The following is a 17,757-nucleotide window of genomic DNA, read 5'->3' as shown; positions in this document are numbered from 1 at the left end:
GGATCAGTTCAAAATTATAAAATTCTTCAAGGACTGCAAGAAAATATTCCTGCTATTTTGATTGCAGAATTGAATGATCTTGGATCATAACCTCAGATCATAACCTCAGATCATAAAATATTACAATTTGGCTAATGAATAAACGAGATAGAGCTTTGCTGAACACTGATAAACGTAAAGGGGTAACTTAAATACTAGAGATATTCATAAACTGTAACGGTGTTTAAACTAAGTATAGTCTCTTGCTCTATTTCACACATTTGTATTTATTATGAAAGTATGTATTGCAAAAAATTATACTTCCGGTTTATAATGGTTATGTACCGTTGATTTTGGTTGATGAGAATACAGATTGCTATTCATTGTGATATGATTGTCAATGTGACAATTATCCACCAGAGACCAAATGGACGAAGATTTAAACAACCAAAGACTCACTGTACGGCAATCAATTATGAATTATAAAAATATCCAAGAAATTGTATTCTTTATATATTTCCTTTCTCATCTCGATATTTTAAATTTTAGGACAATTGAAATTAAAATAATAAGTTATTTTAATTCAACAATATATTAGAACATAATTCGTTCAACAAAGTAATATGTGTTATACAAACAAATGGAGTAAAAAACAATTTATCTCAAAAGATTGGTAAAATCTTTATGTTCAGTTCGATTACTTTGTCCTTATTTGAATACGACACAATTTCATTTATTTACTTTCATAACAGCTGAAAATATTAAATTCATGACATTTACAGTGATATTTCATATCAATATTAAAAAAATACAAACGCAATTGGAAACAACTTTGTTGTTTAATAAATGAAAACAAGTTAACCAAATAAAGTAAAAATAAAAAAATCACTGTTTTAATGTGCACCACTAAATTTTGAAGTAAAAACTTATACGTACTACGTTATTTCTGACACCATTTCCCTTCCTTTATTATTGGCGAAATAGTACACTTTTTGTGTAGAGACGGAAAATAAAGTGTAAATTTGGCACTCTTTATATATTTTCTTGACTTTTTCTTTTCGTCATTATCCCGATTACTTGCCACACTTTCTAAAAAGGACCTATAAGGGACGTAGAATTTAGTTGCCGGTTTACGTCGGACTTTACGAACTTTCTTTTTATTATTTAATCCTTTGTTAAGCGGAGACAAACTTTGAAATGTTGGTGTCGGCTCCGATTGAAATGATAATTTTGTCATATTAGTTTCTGATCGTACTTTTGGAAAGCCTCCATCTGACATAATTGATCCACGTGACCACAGAAGATGCCTAGAGGTTGATGGCGTCCTGATGCTTTCGACAGATTCTGACCTACTTTGACCTGAGACAAATTTTGAATGGGCCAAGAAAGTTTCTGAAGTTTCAATTCTTCGGAAAGCATTTGCTATATTTGGAAGCTTCTCGTTCGCTCGGAGTGATAGTATTGATTTAACTTTGACTGGTGTTACAACTGGTTCCTGTTGAATCCTTGGAAGAGCATACAGTTTTGAATCACTAGGCGCAGATTTAGAAACGTTTTCTTTGCTTGGCCTTTTCACGTTTTACATCCAGAATTTGATAATATTCAGGTGAGTCAGGCGTTACATCACCACCTCGCGATGAAGCAGACGATGAAGTTGGAGTCCTGCACTCAGCAATACTCTCTAAACCTCTGTTTCGGCTTGCAAATGGTTGTGCTAGATACGATGTTTGAGGTCTGATATCATAGAAATCGTCGTCATCATATTGGTACGGTGTATATGCTAAATCGTCATCATCATCCCTTGGAAGGTCTATGTGAGTATTGAAGGTTGCCATTGTTTTAAAATCATCCTCAATTTCATTTGTGTTAGGAATTTGCAGAGATTTTGCAAACGGACGTAAGCTTGGTACAGATTTTAATTTGTTCGGGTTACCATTAGTCTGACTATGTCCAAAATCATCAAACATAAAACGAGATTGTATTCGTGGTTTCGGTAACGATTCAAATGTGACTTTTGTCGTTTTCCCTTTCTGTAAAGGTGACAAAAAAGGCGTCTCCGACAGTTTCTTTACTGGCGTTGAATAATTCATGATTGGATGACATTAACGGAATCGTGATTTACATTTTGCTGTGAGATTGTAGTTCCAACATTGTTTTTAACATTACAAATTCAACATTTTACTGAACAAACTATTCAAATACAGCGATTAAAAGCGCATACAGTAATCCAACAGTACACATTATAAAACATTCAATCTTGTTTCTGAAAACACTTTCAATAAGAAGCAGTTATATATTGAGATTTAATATTTTAAATGTCTATTGTTCAGTTTTAATATCATTTAAGTAAATAATCCCCAATCAATTAAATTATAATTAGGTTAAAACATTCCAAAATATTATACTTCTTTACGTAAACATTTAATTCGAAATATACGACTTTTCATTATTTCAATGTATTCTTTATTTGATATTATTCCTAGCTTGAGTTTTTACCAACATTGTATTTTTTTAAATACGTGTGTTGAAAATAACAGTTTAACAGCTGTATTGGTTAACATAAGTAAACGTATTGTTATTTTGCTTACTTTGCTATTTTACACTTAAACAAAAATGAAGTAATCGCACTTTATAGTTTATACTATACATCTGTTCATTTATTCTATCAGTTGAAAAGAAATAAAAATAGTGTATTGATGCATGAAATAAAATACCCGAACGCACTTGACAAAAAAAAAAGGGAACAGAGCTTTTATTGTAGTTCTTCGTCTCAATGAAAGACTGATCGGATGAGTGATTGATTGATTGGTGTTTAACGCCACATTCAGCACTATTGTGCTACATGTATTTCGTACTGATCGGAAGAAATGTAAATCTCAAACAATACTTTAACTTGTGTAATTATATCCAAATGCTCCTTTTATGGATACTTTTATTCGGGAATACTCAGAATTAACTACAAAAAAAAACAGGAATACAAGGTATTATCCTTAGATACGGAAGCTTGTTTGATGAATCAAAGATGCATTTTGAAAAAGTATTTCCCTTAATGATACTCTAAACTAAATATTGGAAATCCAAATATAACAGGCGTCATAGAGCAAACGGTTCAGCAAGATACGTTATCTTTGAAAATAACAAGTTTTCCTCTCTTTAGCCAAATGAAAACTTCTCAATAGTATGAAAATAGTATAAAGATGTAGTATACTATTTCCAAGCAGTCACCAGACAGTTCACCCCGGTCGCAAAACCTAATTCGATTCATCATATAGAAAGGATATTTCTCGTCAATTGCCAAAATCAGTTCTGTAATGAAGGGCCTACATTTTTGTCACCGGTTTTCACATCATGTCATCATAAATCATCGTCATTTCAGAATGCAGATGTAAAATCTGATGCCTTGTGATAGCGCCACGCTCTCTGCACGTTAATAATCCTTGCAACAACTCCGAGGGGTCCGTCGGTGGCCTGTTTCAAGGCTAAATATCTGTACTTATCCAATTTACCGTCATTTTCCTGTGGCAGTCCAATTTTCCCGCACTTCATCCCGGTCGACTCCGTTTACATGACCTACCTATAGTATGTTAATTCGTTCTCGTCCTGAACATGCATGAAGTATTTGCCACTGGACTATAAGCAGCCAACAATCAATACATTTTTTATTGTCTTTACATTAAGTATATATACTACCATTTGTTTTTTCAGATATAGTATACTAGCACCGTTCGAAAAAGGTCATGGGATTATTAAAACTTTTTAATTTGAGTTTTCTGTCTGTTGGAATTCAAATTGTCATTTCCTGCTTAAACTGTAACGTACTATTGTTACATGTAACATTTAAATTTATTTTTAAACTTGTTTGTTTTCAAAAATTTAATAATCACTACATGGTTGCCGACCATTCATCCGTGCGGTTTTCATACAATTTATCTTCCTTGTCTACTATTACTAAGTTGGTATTTTTTCATTGTATTGAACAATTAAATAAAGTGCAGTGTGAAAGTTTAGAACTTTATGACCAGGAAGTGGGGAAATCCAAGTAATCAGAAGACATTTGCTGAAAGACATCAATATCGTAAGTAAATAGTCAAATATAATCAATGCTGTTTCTTCTGATTTTCATTTTTTGCCGTTAGTAAATATTCATTTTATGGTGAATTAAATGTTTATGTCGAGTTCTAAAACTATCCTGTTAAATTTAAAATGCTGGGTTAAAGGTTATGATATGACAGTCCTTCGTTGAGTTTAGTGTACAGTAATTAGATATAAGAAGATGTGGTATGAGTGCCAATGAGACATCTCTCCATCCAAGTCACAATGTGTTAAAAGTAAACAATTATATAGATCAAAGTACGGCCTTCAACACGGAACCTTGGCTCACACCGAACAGCAAGCTATAAAGGGCCCCAAAAATGACAAGTGTAAAACCATTCAAACAGGAAAACCAACGGTTTAATCTATATAAAAAACGAGAAACGAGAAACACTTATGAACCACATCAACAAAAGACAACCACTGAACATCAGGGTCCTGACTTAGGACAGGTGCAAACAAATGCAGCGGGTTTAAACGTTTTAATAGGCGCCAACCTTCACCCTACCTGAAAAAATAGTGTAACATCACAACATAGAAAGACACACTATAAAATATGAATTGAAATGGCTTAACTCAATCAAAAGACATATTAACAAAAACAAGTGAACATACTCTGAACGAATAAATTTGATCTATGACACAATGTAAAAACAAAATTAATGAAACAAGGGGGTTAGATGTTTAACAATATCAGAAATATAACCATAACCTTGGACAAATGCCACCAAATAAAATAACGTACTCAAGTAAATAAAAACAAGTTGCTTTCTTTATAAAAAGAAAAGCAATACGTGAACCCAAGACCGCTGATTGGTCATCAAAAAAATGTTGCTGAATTTTTGTTTGCTTTTGAATTGAAATAATCGACTGTGAATAAAATAAGGTAATGATGATGTTAAAACAACTTTATTAAAAATATGTAATTGTGTGTAGATTCTTGCACACGTCAATTGAAAGCGATGTTGGATAGTTGTGAATAGAAAAGTGTATATATACAGCTACTATTTGAATATACATTTTAAGGCTCGACTTTTTTATTTATTTCTTGGGAGTGTACATCATTTTTCCATAACCTTTTTGGCAAATCCCAGTTTCTACAAACCGGATGGCTAATGCAAATTGCACAAACCAATCGCAAAATAAATTTTAGCACTGCATTTATTTTATCTATCATATCTTCATATTTTGTTTCCTGGATGCCTTCAATTATTCTCAACTCGTTATTGAAGATGTCTGTGCTCATGTTAGATATTGTTTAGATATTTCCATGTGAATTGAAACCCTGTGGCATGCAACTTATTAGAAGGTTTCGTATATTTTTCTTCAAAGTAACAAACTAGGTTCATTTGGGACCACTTATATAGAGACTTATTTTAGTCTCATAAAACATCTAAAATTTTAAGAATTTCCTGATTTTACTTAAATCAATCAAAATATTCTACAGGAAAACTAGGTTTTGAAGAATATCTTGTTTTCAGAAGTTTTATGAATACCTGAACATACGCTGAACACAACCAATTTATATAAAAGATATGTAGATATAAAAAGATATCAGGATTAAAATGTTGTACGCCAGACGCGAGTTAAGTCTACTAAGAATCATCAGTGACGCTCGAATAAAAAAGTTAAAAAGGCCAAGTACGAAGTTAAGTAATCTATTCCTTGGGTAGAAAATCCTTAGCATTTCGAAAATATCAAAGTTTATAATAGGACAGTGACTCAAAAAAGAAAACAAAAGAGAAACAGCTAGAGGCCAGAATACCGTAAGTAATGATGACCGTGCTTGAAAGACACATGCCAAGCTCTGACTGCCGTGTACTGAATTAAGATAAGAAAAGCGAAAATTCGCATTCACAATAAGAATACGCATTTGCGTCATCACATATATTAATCTAATAGTTGAATTCGGCTGTCAAACTACCTACCTCAAGTGTTTTGACTCCGGATTCATTGACAGTTTATCCGTAATTTTTGTGAACGCAAACCGATAGTGTGGGTGTGACGACAGGGTGATGTATAATGTGAATGAATCAAGACGTGTAGGATAGCTGGTCAACATAATGAATACAATTTTCAAAATCGTATCATTGTACAAATATTTAGATGCTATATTGAACTATTAAAACAAACGAACAAACAAAAATTTGAAGTTTTATAATTAACATACATTCCTGTTAGTGATTTTTTTTCTGAAAATTTAGAATATAATATCAATAAACAAAAACGTCAAGTATTTACGGAAGGACATCTTATTTATCAAATGAATCTCTTTTTAAAGTCTTACATTCCACTATATGTATATATTGCTATACAAAATATAAGCAGAGACTTATAAATCCATACTAAAACAGTATAAAATAATTAACATTATAATACATTGTAATAAAATTTATTGTAAAATATTAATTACGTTTTTTTGTGAGATGCAAGGATTTAAAATCCTTCTGAATTGAAACCATGCAAGTTATTTTTCATTCACGACCGTTTAAAATTTAGATATTTAGCTACCTTTTGGTACGCATCTCTGCTCATTGGTGCTCATACGTTGCATATAATTTTCATACATGTAATGACTGTTCAAACCTGTGAGACATAATGCACGAATATATGACAATTTTAATTTTCTATTAAGAATAAATGCAGTCTCAATTTAAACTTAATAGTGAAATCAATATTCTCTTGGTCTAGTAATATTTTTTAATGAAATTATATATTTTTGACAGAAAATCCTTTTGTTCGATTATCTTTCTGCTTTCCGACCACTGTGTTTCCGACCTAAGTTAAATATTTAACAGAAATATCGTTTTCTTAATTTTCTTCATGCTTTCCGACATTTTCCCATGCTTTGATTGAAATACAAAATATCAAATGATAAACGTTCAGAAAAAATCAGTTTATTCTGGGACATTATATATCAATAAACTATTTCCAGGTTTATTGTCACAATGCGCAACAGCACATGTACACTGTATTAAATACCACACACACAACGCGTATACGGAGCGTCTCAAAGCATGAGTTATATAATTGCGTTATCATTACACTTGATATTTAATAAACATTCACATTATTAAAACATGTTTTGTCAAAAAGCAAATAGGTTCTGACATATAAATGATTTTTTGACTGCAACCTAGTCTTTATTGTTTTACTTTCCAATCTACAAATGAACTTTGATTGTTGAAATATACAATGTCACGTGGTAGCCTATCCATAGAGGGACCGTATCAAAGACGTTATAGATAACTACCTGTATAAATGATCGAAAATTTTCGAGACGTTCCGAGAATCTTGATTCCGAGGATATCGAATGGCTCACTTCCAAAACTCGCCAATATATAAGCGTGTCAGGGGGTTCACGCAATAATTTTGTTACAGTAATACATAATTATACTCGAAACGACTTAAACAATGATCAAAACCAATACCGTAATACAATCAGCTGTAAAAGGTCCCGGCATGACTTAAAAATGTGAGACAATTCAAATTCGAAAACCAATGGACTGATTTATGATAAAACAATATTCGAAAATAAAAATAACGGACAGCAACAATGTCAGACAGCAACAATTAACGACAACCACTGAATTACAGGCTCCTATATAACATGGGAAAGCACATGAAGAATGTGACGGGTTAATATAAATAAAGAGATTTAGTTAAATATGCATGCCTATAGCTATAAGACAACTATATCCATTGGTGTGTGTGAGCGCTCAGCCCTCCCTTACACGTGACAGGTGTGTCATTTATAACTCAACATTAGAAAAAACTGTAAAAATCAATTGGAATGGGAAAATTAGTTGTCTTGAAAACCTTCCTGTCGAGATAAAGTGCCGGAATAATCGCGCGTTGTTAAGAATCGTACGTTTGATTGTTTCTTTTACACACAGCTGATTATTTTCTAAGATTTTTGATCCATGGACACTTCATCCACATTTTGTGTTCATCAAATAAAATCAAAATAAAGTGCTTTGTATCATTACATACTTTTCAAATACTAGCTACTAACTATAATAACAATATCAAATTCAACAGTGTTAATATCGGCATTTCTTACGATTAGGTAAATTATTGTTCTAGAATTAAAAAAAATTGTTCTTGAAACAAATTAGTTCTTAAAGACCAAATTTATCATGATGTGTATGTTCATTATCAACTAATAGAGATTCATGATACTAAATAATACATGTTTTGTCCTTCCAGAACAAAATGTTGAAAAGTTTCGTTCGAGTGTTTTGCATAGTTATTGGACTTATTACGGCGTTAGCGTCAGCTGGACTTGTCAAGGAAATGGGACAACATAGCATTATAAATTCTGACCAGAAAACTGGCCACGCTGACCAGAAAACTGGAACCACTAACCAGAATGCTGGCCATGCTATATCTTGTGGACCAGGTAATTAAAAGACCACGTGACAAGTTTAACATTAATATACAGATCGAAAGATTAATTTTCAGATTATTCATAAAAAATAAGGAGATGTGGTATAGAGACCAAACGGACTAGGATATAAACAGCTATTTAGGGCAATATACGGAGAATTTAAGGAAGTAATGTCATACTTGTGCTTGTAAATGAAAATTACTCTATATAGATATGGTGCGTCCGATGCCCTTTTGCTTGATTTACCTTCATAATTATAAGAAACGCCCAAAACCAAAGCCTATTGTACCAAGGATGTATAAGGTCTTGAATACATGATGCGCTATATGACCACAAGGGTTTCTAAAAATAACAGCCAAATGCTTTATTGCCTGGGTGAGCTTTGGTAAAGGTACTCGCATCTTTATTTGTCTTCTTCATGTTCATAAACCAAAAAAGGTCAAACAATTGGATGATTTTCTGTTGTCAACAAAATGCTTCCCAGATGTAGCTTGGCTAAACTTTTAGATGAGTGTTGGAGAAAAATAGCCCATACTTTAGAATATATGTATTGAGTCTTTAGTACAATATAGTCAATTTCGTTTCAAATTCCCTTTTCGGTAGTAAAATTCTGAACAACTTTGTGGCCGAACATTTCCCTACACTTAATGGTTTTCAAGTGAAGTCGATTTTCTTTTTTGTTTTTTTTTTCAAATGTACAATGTGTATTATTTTTTTCATACTTAAACTATGTTTTGCAGCTGATTCCAAATTAAATGTCACATGGAGTCCAATATCTCCTAAATCTGGGGACGTGCTGTCACTATACTTTGATTACACATTCAGTAAGTATAAGCTTGTAACTTACAAAAATAGTCCATTGATATAGGTCTTCAATGATAACATAATCACTCAGGTAACATATATAGTATACCAGGAAAGTACCTCAAACCTGTGACGGATTTTATATTACTTCCGGTTATTCATCCCTCTTCTGGCTCATGCGGCTAATATATTTATTAAACAAAATTACTGGAATGGCAAGAATATGTGCACATTGAAGTCATGCACTACTTAATTTTATCAAACACTTATGCTAAACATTAATGATTGATTGACTTTTAGTGTTTAACGCCACCTTCAACATCTTTTGGTATATCATGGCAGTCAGATTTTAATGATGGAGGAAACCAGAGCACCCTGAGAGGACTCCGACCTTCGACAAGCTGGCAATCGTACTTTCAAGATCAGACGCGAACGTGATCACTGTATACTAACTTTTTAGTCCACTTGGTCACCGAGGCCCTCCGCAAACGTGACAAAAACAAAATGACCAAGCAAACTAATGGATGTTGAATATCAATGTATGTGCCCATCATTATTTATATTACATTTAACGAGTGTTCGTACATATCCATCCATATATCCAAGACACCGTTATTCACCAACACAATGCCATTTACAAGCCCATGCATGCACACTGGCATAATTGTGTACTAACAAAATGTTATTCATCAACATACGGCTATTCATAAGTCAATATTATAATTATCACCAACAATATGTTATTCATCAACGATATGCTATTCACCAATAATATATTATTCACCACCACGCATAAGTAGATTTTATACTTAGAATTAAAATATTAGTGGACGTCTCTAGGGCTAATATGCATAAAACCACTCAAGCGTAGTACTAATTTATCGCAGGCCTGGTAGAAAAATCCGTCCGTTCGGAACAAATCTTAACTTAAGTAATTTTATGCATATCAGCACTGCAGACTTTTATCTCAATACCATATACTTTTTTCATCAAGTTTTTGTCCTATAAAGAGTTGAAATAGATTTACCTGTTAGACATTAGATAGTCATAGCTTTACAATACATGTACATATTTTTCAAACTCGTAGACAATTAATATTATATATCAGTAATATAACATGTATAAGAAAAAGGTGGTCCAACAAATGGTGTATTACCTTTCAAAATACTTCTTACAAGGTATCCCCGTACAAAAGTTTAAAATGCTAGCTTTTACTGTACACGTTTAACTTAATAATACAAATGCATTCAATAAGGGCGTCGCAAAAAAATTATAAAAGATATCAAGCTTATAATTTTGTACACTATAGACACGTTTCGTCTACAAAAGACTCTTCAGTGACGCTCAAATAAAAATTTAAAAGGTCAAATAAAGTAATTTTTATGATACACTGATGGTGGTAGTGGGATATGATTTATGACTTTAATCACATTAATCTTTAAAATGATTGAAATGATAACACTTCATGAAGCTGATGATGATGCTAGAAGAAGATTAAAACGATTGCATGTTATGGTAATAATAATATAAACGTTACGTTGCATGCTAAAATGCCCCCGTCTGCATTGTTCAAAGTATTGTCCATCTATTTCGTCCTTTATATTACCCGTCTGTTATGTCCATGTTACATGTAATGGATGAATTGTTTTTAACAGGTACATGTATATACATCGTTAACATAACAGAGCTCATTGTTATTTTTTTTTTTACCAAATTTTAGATGAAGAATTCACAAATGGTATTTACTCTCTTAAGTGGTTCTCACGCCTCGACATGAGCTATCCATGGAGGGAGGCTACTGGAATTTCTAGTCGAATCAAGTGTGAAGATGTGGAGGAATATCTAAAGGCATCAGACGTCAATACAATACAGACACCTAGTAAATGTCCTTTCCAAAAGGGAGGTATGTAAATTTCTCGTATTTTGATTGGTAAACAAGTCGAAGGCTTGATTGAAATTTGATGTATTATATGTAAAATATCATGGCTTTAGTAAACGTTAAAAATGTATGTACAAGTCATGATTCCACCCCATTAACATGACTAATATAAATGGTGTTTCAATGTTGGTTAAATACACAAATATTATTAAGTTGATGAATTATCTTGCAATACCAATTTAAGAACATTTGAGATTGAAGCGCTGGAAAACTTTGGGTTTTTTTTTGTGTACGTGTTTGTATCGAGGTACCGTGAACTCTCATTATAGTAAGCCCCTGATACTGCAAAATTAGTCCTCATCATATGGATAAATGATTACGATAATATAGTCTAGACACTTCAGTGTCGAAAGTCAGTTGTGCTCCAACTATGATGTTGAAAATTTACATTGTTTACCTAAAAGGTGACAATACAAAAATGTCCAGCTCTAAAGGGGAGTCAAATGGTATTCTTAATAAATGAAACAGAAACTATAGACTATAACTTTATTGGGCAAGGTTGTTGTTGATATCTATTCTAAATATTTATAAAAGGGTTGCGAATAGGCTAGCTTAGTATTTTTGTGCAGTTTTGTAATTAATTAAATAAGTTTGAAGCTCTAATTACTGAATTGTGAGTCAAATTTCGAAAATATTATTACTGAATCTGACACACAAATATCTTGTGAACATCAGACCAAAGTCCTTTAAGTTTTCCAATATTTTGTATCTGTTTATAATTGTATATTTTCAGAAAAAATTGTCGGCAACACTGAATTCACAGATATGAAGGAGATACCATTTGTAAGTACAAATCATTTCTGTAGCACACATACTTATTTTAAGTGTCATTTTTTGGGGGTCACCGAGCCTGTTTTGTAATTTGATTTAGCCATCATTTACACTTATTTCCTATTAAATCACTTTTGTATCTTTATTATATTTTGTAGTCATTGATTGATTGATTATTTTATTGATTGATTGCATGATTTATTGGCTGGTTAAATAATTGATTGATTGGTTGATTGATGGATTAGTTAAATAATTGATTGATTGATTGGTGGATTGATGTTGGTTTACGCCCAAGCAACACAAAATATTATACTCAATGCAATAATTAAAGCATGAAAAGAATGACATACAATGTACATGAAAATGGATGATGGAAGAGGTTAGGATGCGACACAAAAGGCGAAAGTGTTTTTAATTATTTTTTTGCTTCCTCTACAATATTTAGATTTAGAATTTCAGAAAATCACTGCATTGAATTTATGTTGAAGTAAGTGTATTTATTTCATTTGTATATTTTAGGGATATAATTCTTTGGTGATAAGCCTCACCAATCAAAATGGACATGTAACTGCTTGTGGAAATGCAACAATATATCTACAACTTCCTTATTATGATGATGACGGTGAATAGACTTTGTGTGGTTTTATACAGAATATGCAATATTTTTATATTAATACTCTACTTTAAAATGCATATTATCATTTTATCCTGCAATCAGAAAACTTTTGTATGAATAACATATATATAAATAAATAGTTTCCTGGTATCTTTTTATTTCTCTATTTTAACAGGTCGAGACCACTACTTTATGTGGAAAATGAATCACAAAAATTAAATTCAATGGTATAAAATTCACATTCGCAAAGATTCGCTAATTTTCTCTGTCAATAAAATTTCAGGGGTCAAGTAAATTTTAAATTTGAAAACAATAAAAAATCTAAATTTGCAAAAATTTTGAAATAATTTGACTAAAGGGCACTAGCTACGAGATACATAAAAAATATAAAATATGATTTTTTTTTTGTTCAAACATTAATGAAAGTGAAATAGTGGAATAATAATTCGCTTTTAGTAGCCAGTATGGTCAAAATAAGCTAAGAAACATTGATGATGAATTATTCACTTGCAAGTGAATAATTCGACCTTATTGAATCCGTTTTCATGTGAACTTCAATTTAACCCCTTAGCTAGAGATGGATAACGCATGAATTGTGTGCGTGTTTGTATATTTAAAGGAAAAGAATGTCAACATTGAAAGTGAAACAAAGGTAAATCATTTGATTGACTGATTCGATCCTCAAAAAAATATTTCTTATACAGGTAAAAATGACGATTATCATATATTTTTAATCTATAAATGAAATTAAATAGACCTAGAAGAATCCAATTCCACGAGTTCCTCTATCTATTTATATCTATATTTATGTTTATATAGCTAATATGGGCATCGGTGGTATTCGGGAGATCAACTCGATAGTTACTTAGATGACGTCTAAACTAAAATACACACGAAACGAAGCTACATATTATGATGCCCATGCCATGTACACTGTTTATTTTAGACTTTTTATAATTTGGATAAATGTTTTACATTGTTATAAAACAAATATGAGAATTTGAGTCAAATCGGTGAACATGATGAATTTGACAGCTAGTGCCCCTTTAAGTTTTCCCCGAAGATATTGAAATGTTTAAAATCAACTAATATTCACATTATAAAAATGCAATGTTCAAGATTAGAATATGATACTCAAATTAATAAAGCAAAACCTAGTAGTCTTGATCTGCAAACAATACAGGAGAATACCTAGACTAGACTTGCTTTTCCATCCTGTTCTAAAGCAAGTATAAATAAATTGTACATTTGCATACAATTTTCAAATATTGTATATATACAAATTACACGCAAAATGCAATAATTATCTATTTTGCAGAAAATGTATTTATGTTTATTTGACCATGCATTACTATTGTATTATAATTGTGTTTTAATTTCTCTATATAACAGTTTGCTTGTAAGAATATAAGAATCGTCACACTTAGCGTTTGCTAAATACCACTGTTTTGTGTTTGTTTGTTACATTTAATTCTAGTTTCCATGATAAGTCTGGAAAAAATTAGTGTTTTTTGCATCCGGTCTCCTCAGTCTGCTTGAAAAACAGTATCATCAGCGTACTGTAAAGCTAATAGTTTTCAAATTAATCTTTCTCTTAATATTTTTCTAGGGGGACATCCATCGTATTCAGGAAAAACTGGTAAATGTTATTAAAAAAATAAAAATGGAAAAGGGGACACAGGATCACCCTGTCGTACACCAGTATGACAAAGACAACATTTTGAAGGGTCTTTGCTATATTAAACACATGATTTTATATGATCATACATATTGAAAATAACCTTTAATGTCACTATTCTGTAGATTTTTTTCCACAATCCACTTCTTCATACGGTATCGAAATCAACAAAACTACAAAAGATTTTTCCCCTAAAGACTGATTAAGTCGCGATATCAATGCAAGTAATATAGAATGACGTTTTCGAAAAAACTGCTTGAAGATACGAAATTTCAATACTCTTTATTCATCATTAACAAAAATATATACTAGTTTGATTCTATCTATAATTATTTTTCTCCAAACGCAGCATTTACCATCTTTCCTTTCCTTACTCACCACACGCTCACTTTATCGCCTACTCCTTCCCTCCATCCCTCTCAATCCTACTACTCCCTCACTCCTACTCATTCCCTCTCCCACCCTCCTTCCCTATCCCTCTCTCTCTCTTTCCTATCTCTCTTCCCTCTCGCACTCAGTTACTCACATTCTTCTACTTACCCAGTGAATCCTCTGTTCATCTTTCTCGGTTTATATCTATTCGGTTGTATTGCTGGGATGTGAATGCCACAGTACATCGGAGAATATATCACGGTCTACCATTGTGTGGAAATTAGAGATGGACGTTCCTTCAGATATTCTTCATTAGGAAAGCGTGCAGTGTAATTAAAAATTCGTAAGGGTTCCGCGGAACCCAGTGTCTCGCCTACTTTTGCTGTTAATCGCAGGCTCAACAAAAATGAGGAAAAAATCAATAAAAATATTCCTTTAGTTACTATCTTTTGATTGTAAGAAGCTTCTGTCAAAGTTTGGTATAAATCCAGGATAGTTTATGAATCTAATAAATGTTTTAAAAACTTTAACTGCAGACTGTATTTAATGTTAACTGGAAGAAAAACTAAGTCCATTTTTAAGTAAAATACGGATAAACAGGTACACAATTTTAACAAAATTTCCTTCTAGATACTAGCTTTTGATCATAAACAAGGTTCTGTCTAAGTTTGGTACAAATCCACGATAGTTTAAGAAAGTTATTAAAATTTTAAAAACTTTAACCACAGAGTAAATGTATTGTTTCCTGGCGGAAAAACTAAGACCATTTATAAGTAAAATACGGAAAAAATGATTTTTTTTTTAACAAATTTACTTCTGGATACTATCTTATGATCATAAACAAGCTTCTGTCCAAGTTTGGTACAAATCCAGGATAGTTTAAGAAAGTTATTAAAATTTTAAAAACTTTAACCAGAGTGAATGTAATGTTTCCCGGTAGAAAAACTAAGTCCATTTACAAGTAAAATACGAAAAACCAGGAATTTTTATTTTTACAAAATTTATTTCTGGATACTATTTTATGATCATAAACAAGCTTCTGTCCAAGTTTGGTACAAATCCAGCATAGTTTAAAAAAGTTATTAAAATTTCAAAAACTTTAACCACAGAGTGAATATTTGTGGACGCCGCCGACGTCGACGACGACGACGCCAACGGAATGGACGATCGCTAAGGCTCGACAAAAAATAGAAATTTTTATTATATTACATGTACCATTATACATCCTGTAAATAGGCCTATAAAAATGAGAAAACCCCATACTGTATATTCTGCTGTAAAAGAGCCCCACATGTTTATATTGGGATACAGTTAATATATTGATATAAAGATTTTGAGATTTATTAAAAAAAAAACTTTGACATCAAAATTATTTGCATTTGTGCTGTTGATTGATAGCTATAGTGGTACATGTACATGAGGACTAGAATGAGATTAGATATAATATATACATATGTATATAAAGGTCAATTCAACAGTTGTGGTGTAAATCAATTGTATTTTTTGGTTAACTCATTATGTATACATGTAGATCATTGGCTTTTCTACACATTGATATTTTACAATATTGATTATCTGTTTATTGTTATATTGCTGGTATTTTTCACCTCCCTTAAACTTTTAACGCTAGATGAACTCAAGCTTGATAGGGTCTTCTCGCACATTGACGGGGCTGAAAAATTTTGGTTGACATATGTATATATGTCCCCTTTTCATGGGTTTAGGTGCTATTAAGAATGCATTGTGGCGTCCCAATTTCCATTGAAAAGACGTGCATAGTATTTTTTGGTTGACACATTATGTATACATGTACATGTAGATCATTGGCTTTTCTACACATTGATATTTTACAATATTGACTATCTGTTTATCATTCTATTTCTGGTATTTTTCTCCTCCCTAAAAGTTTTAATGTTAGATGAACTCAAGCTTGATAGGGTCTCCTCGCACATTATGACGTGACTTAAAAATTTTGGTTGACATATGTATATATATATCATCTTTTCATGGGTTTTGCTATTAAGAATTTTTGATGCATTGTGGCGAGTCACAATTTCCATTGAAAAGGCATGAATAGTACGAATTCATATGACAAATGTATGACGTACGAAAACAAATGATCTGACCATATATGAACAGATTATCAGCTTTTCAACACATTGATATCGTCAAATATTAGCCAGTACGCCGCAATGAATCTTTTTAGCAATGAACCATTTTAGCGAGTGAGTGCAGCTAATGAGCTAAAATGAATCATATTGTGTCCTCAGCGGGTGATATTTTAAGGTATCTATACAAAGAAAACCTGATTGCTTTTTCACTTCCCTAACTTGACAAGACAGCTTTTACCCTAGAAGAAAGCAAGCTTGATAATGACTCCTAACACATATGTATAGATTATCAGCTTTTCTACACACTGATATCGTAAAATATTAGCCAGTGAGCCGCAATAAACCTTTTTGGTGAGTCATTGTGAGTGAGCACAGCTAATGAGCTATATTTAAGTAAAATGCATAAAATTGTGTCCTCAGCGACAGTGGGTGATATTTTACGGTATCTATACACCTTATCGCTATTTGTCCGCCATTACTGAACATCACATAGGTTCCCGTAAAATTTTGACGCCATAATACAAAATTTCTGAGGCCACAATGGAAACTTGATTGTTGTATGACGTCGATCAATAGAAACTTGATTGTTGTATGACGTCGATCAATAGAAACTTGATTGTTGTATGACGTCGATCAATAGTTCAAGCCAGACAGATTCTTGGGTCAGCCGGGAATAGCGATAAAGTGTATACTAAGAAAACCCGATTATCTGTTAATCGTTATACTACAATTTGACTACTGGCTTTTTAACCTCCCTAACTTGTCCTAGCCCTACGACAGTTTTACGCTAGACAAAAGCAAGCTTGATAACTACTTCTCACACATTGTGATGTCGCTGATTACATCTCCTCAGACATTATGACGCGAGTTATGATGTTGCTTATAATGCCAGGGTCACGTTCAATATCGTAGCGGCTACGTAGATTTTTGTCTACTGAACGAGTAGCTAGCCTTGCTGCTATCAATATCTACGTAGAAGCTAGGCTAGCTACATGTTCAATAGTC

General features: G+C 32.2%; 1 protein-coding gene across 1 annotated transcript; it reads left to right on the top strand.

Moving 5' to 3' along the window:
* Positions 1–3,899: 3,899 nt before the first annotated feature.
* Positions 3,900–15,442, top strand: LOC127702594 (uncharacterized). Its single transcript, XM_052206872.1, has 6 exons — positions 3,900–4,054; positions 8,281–8,473; positions 9,202–9,285; positions 10,986–11,168; positions 11,938–11,987; positions 12,495–15,442. Exons 2-6 carry the CDS (start codon positions 8,287–8,289, stop codon positions 12,603–12,605), a joined length of 615 nt encoding a protein of 204 aa, XP_052062832.1. The 5' UTR covers positions 3,900–4,054; positions 8,281–8,286; the 3' UTR covers positions 12,606–15,442.
* The last annotated feature ends 2,315 nt before the right edge of the window (positions 15,443–17,757 follow it).

This window comes from Mytilus californianus, unplaced genomic scaffold, assembly GCF_021869535.1.
Source record: "Mytilus californianus isolate M0D057914Y unplaced genomic scaffold, xbMytCali1.0.p SCAF_5, whole genome shotgun sequence".
NCBI lineage: Eukaryota > Metazoa > Mollusca > Bivalvia > Mytilida > Mytilidae > Mytilus > Mytilus californianus.
The sequence above is the reverse complement of the archived record's forward strand: the minus strand, read 5'-3'. Positions and strand labels throughout refer to the sequence as shown.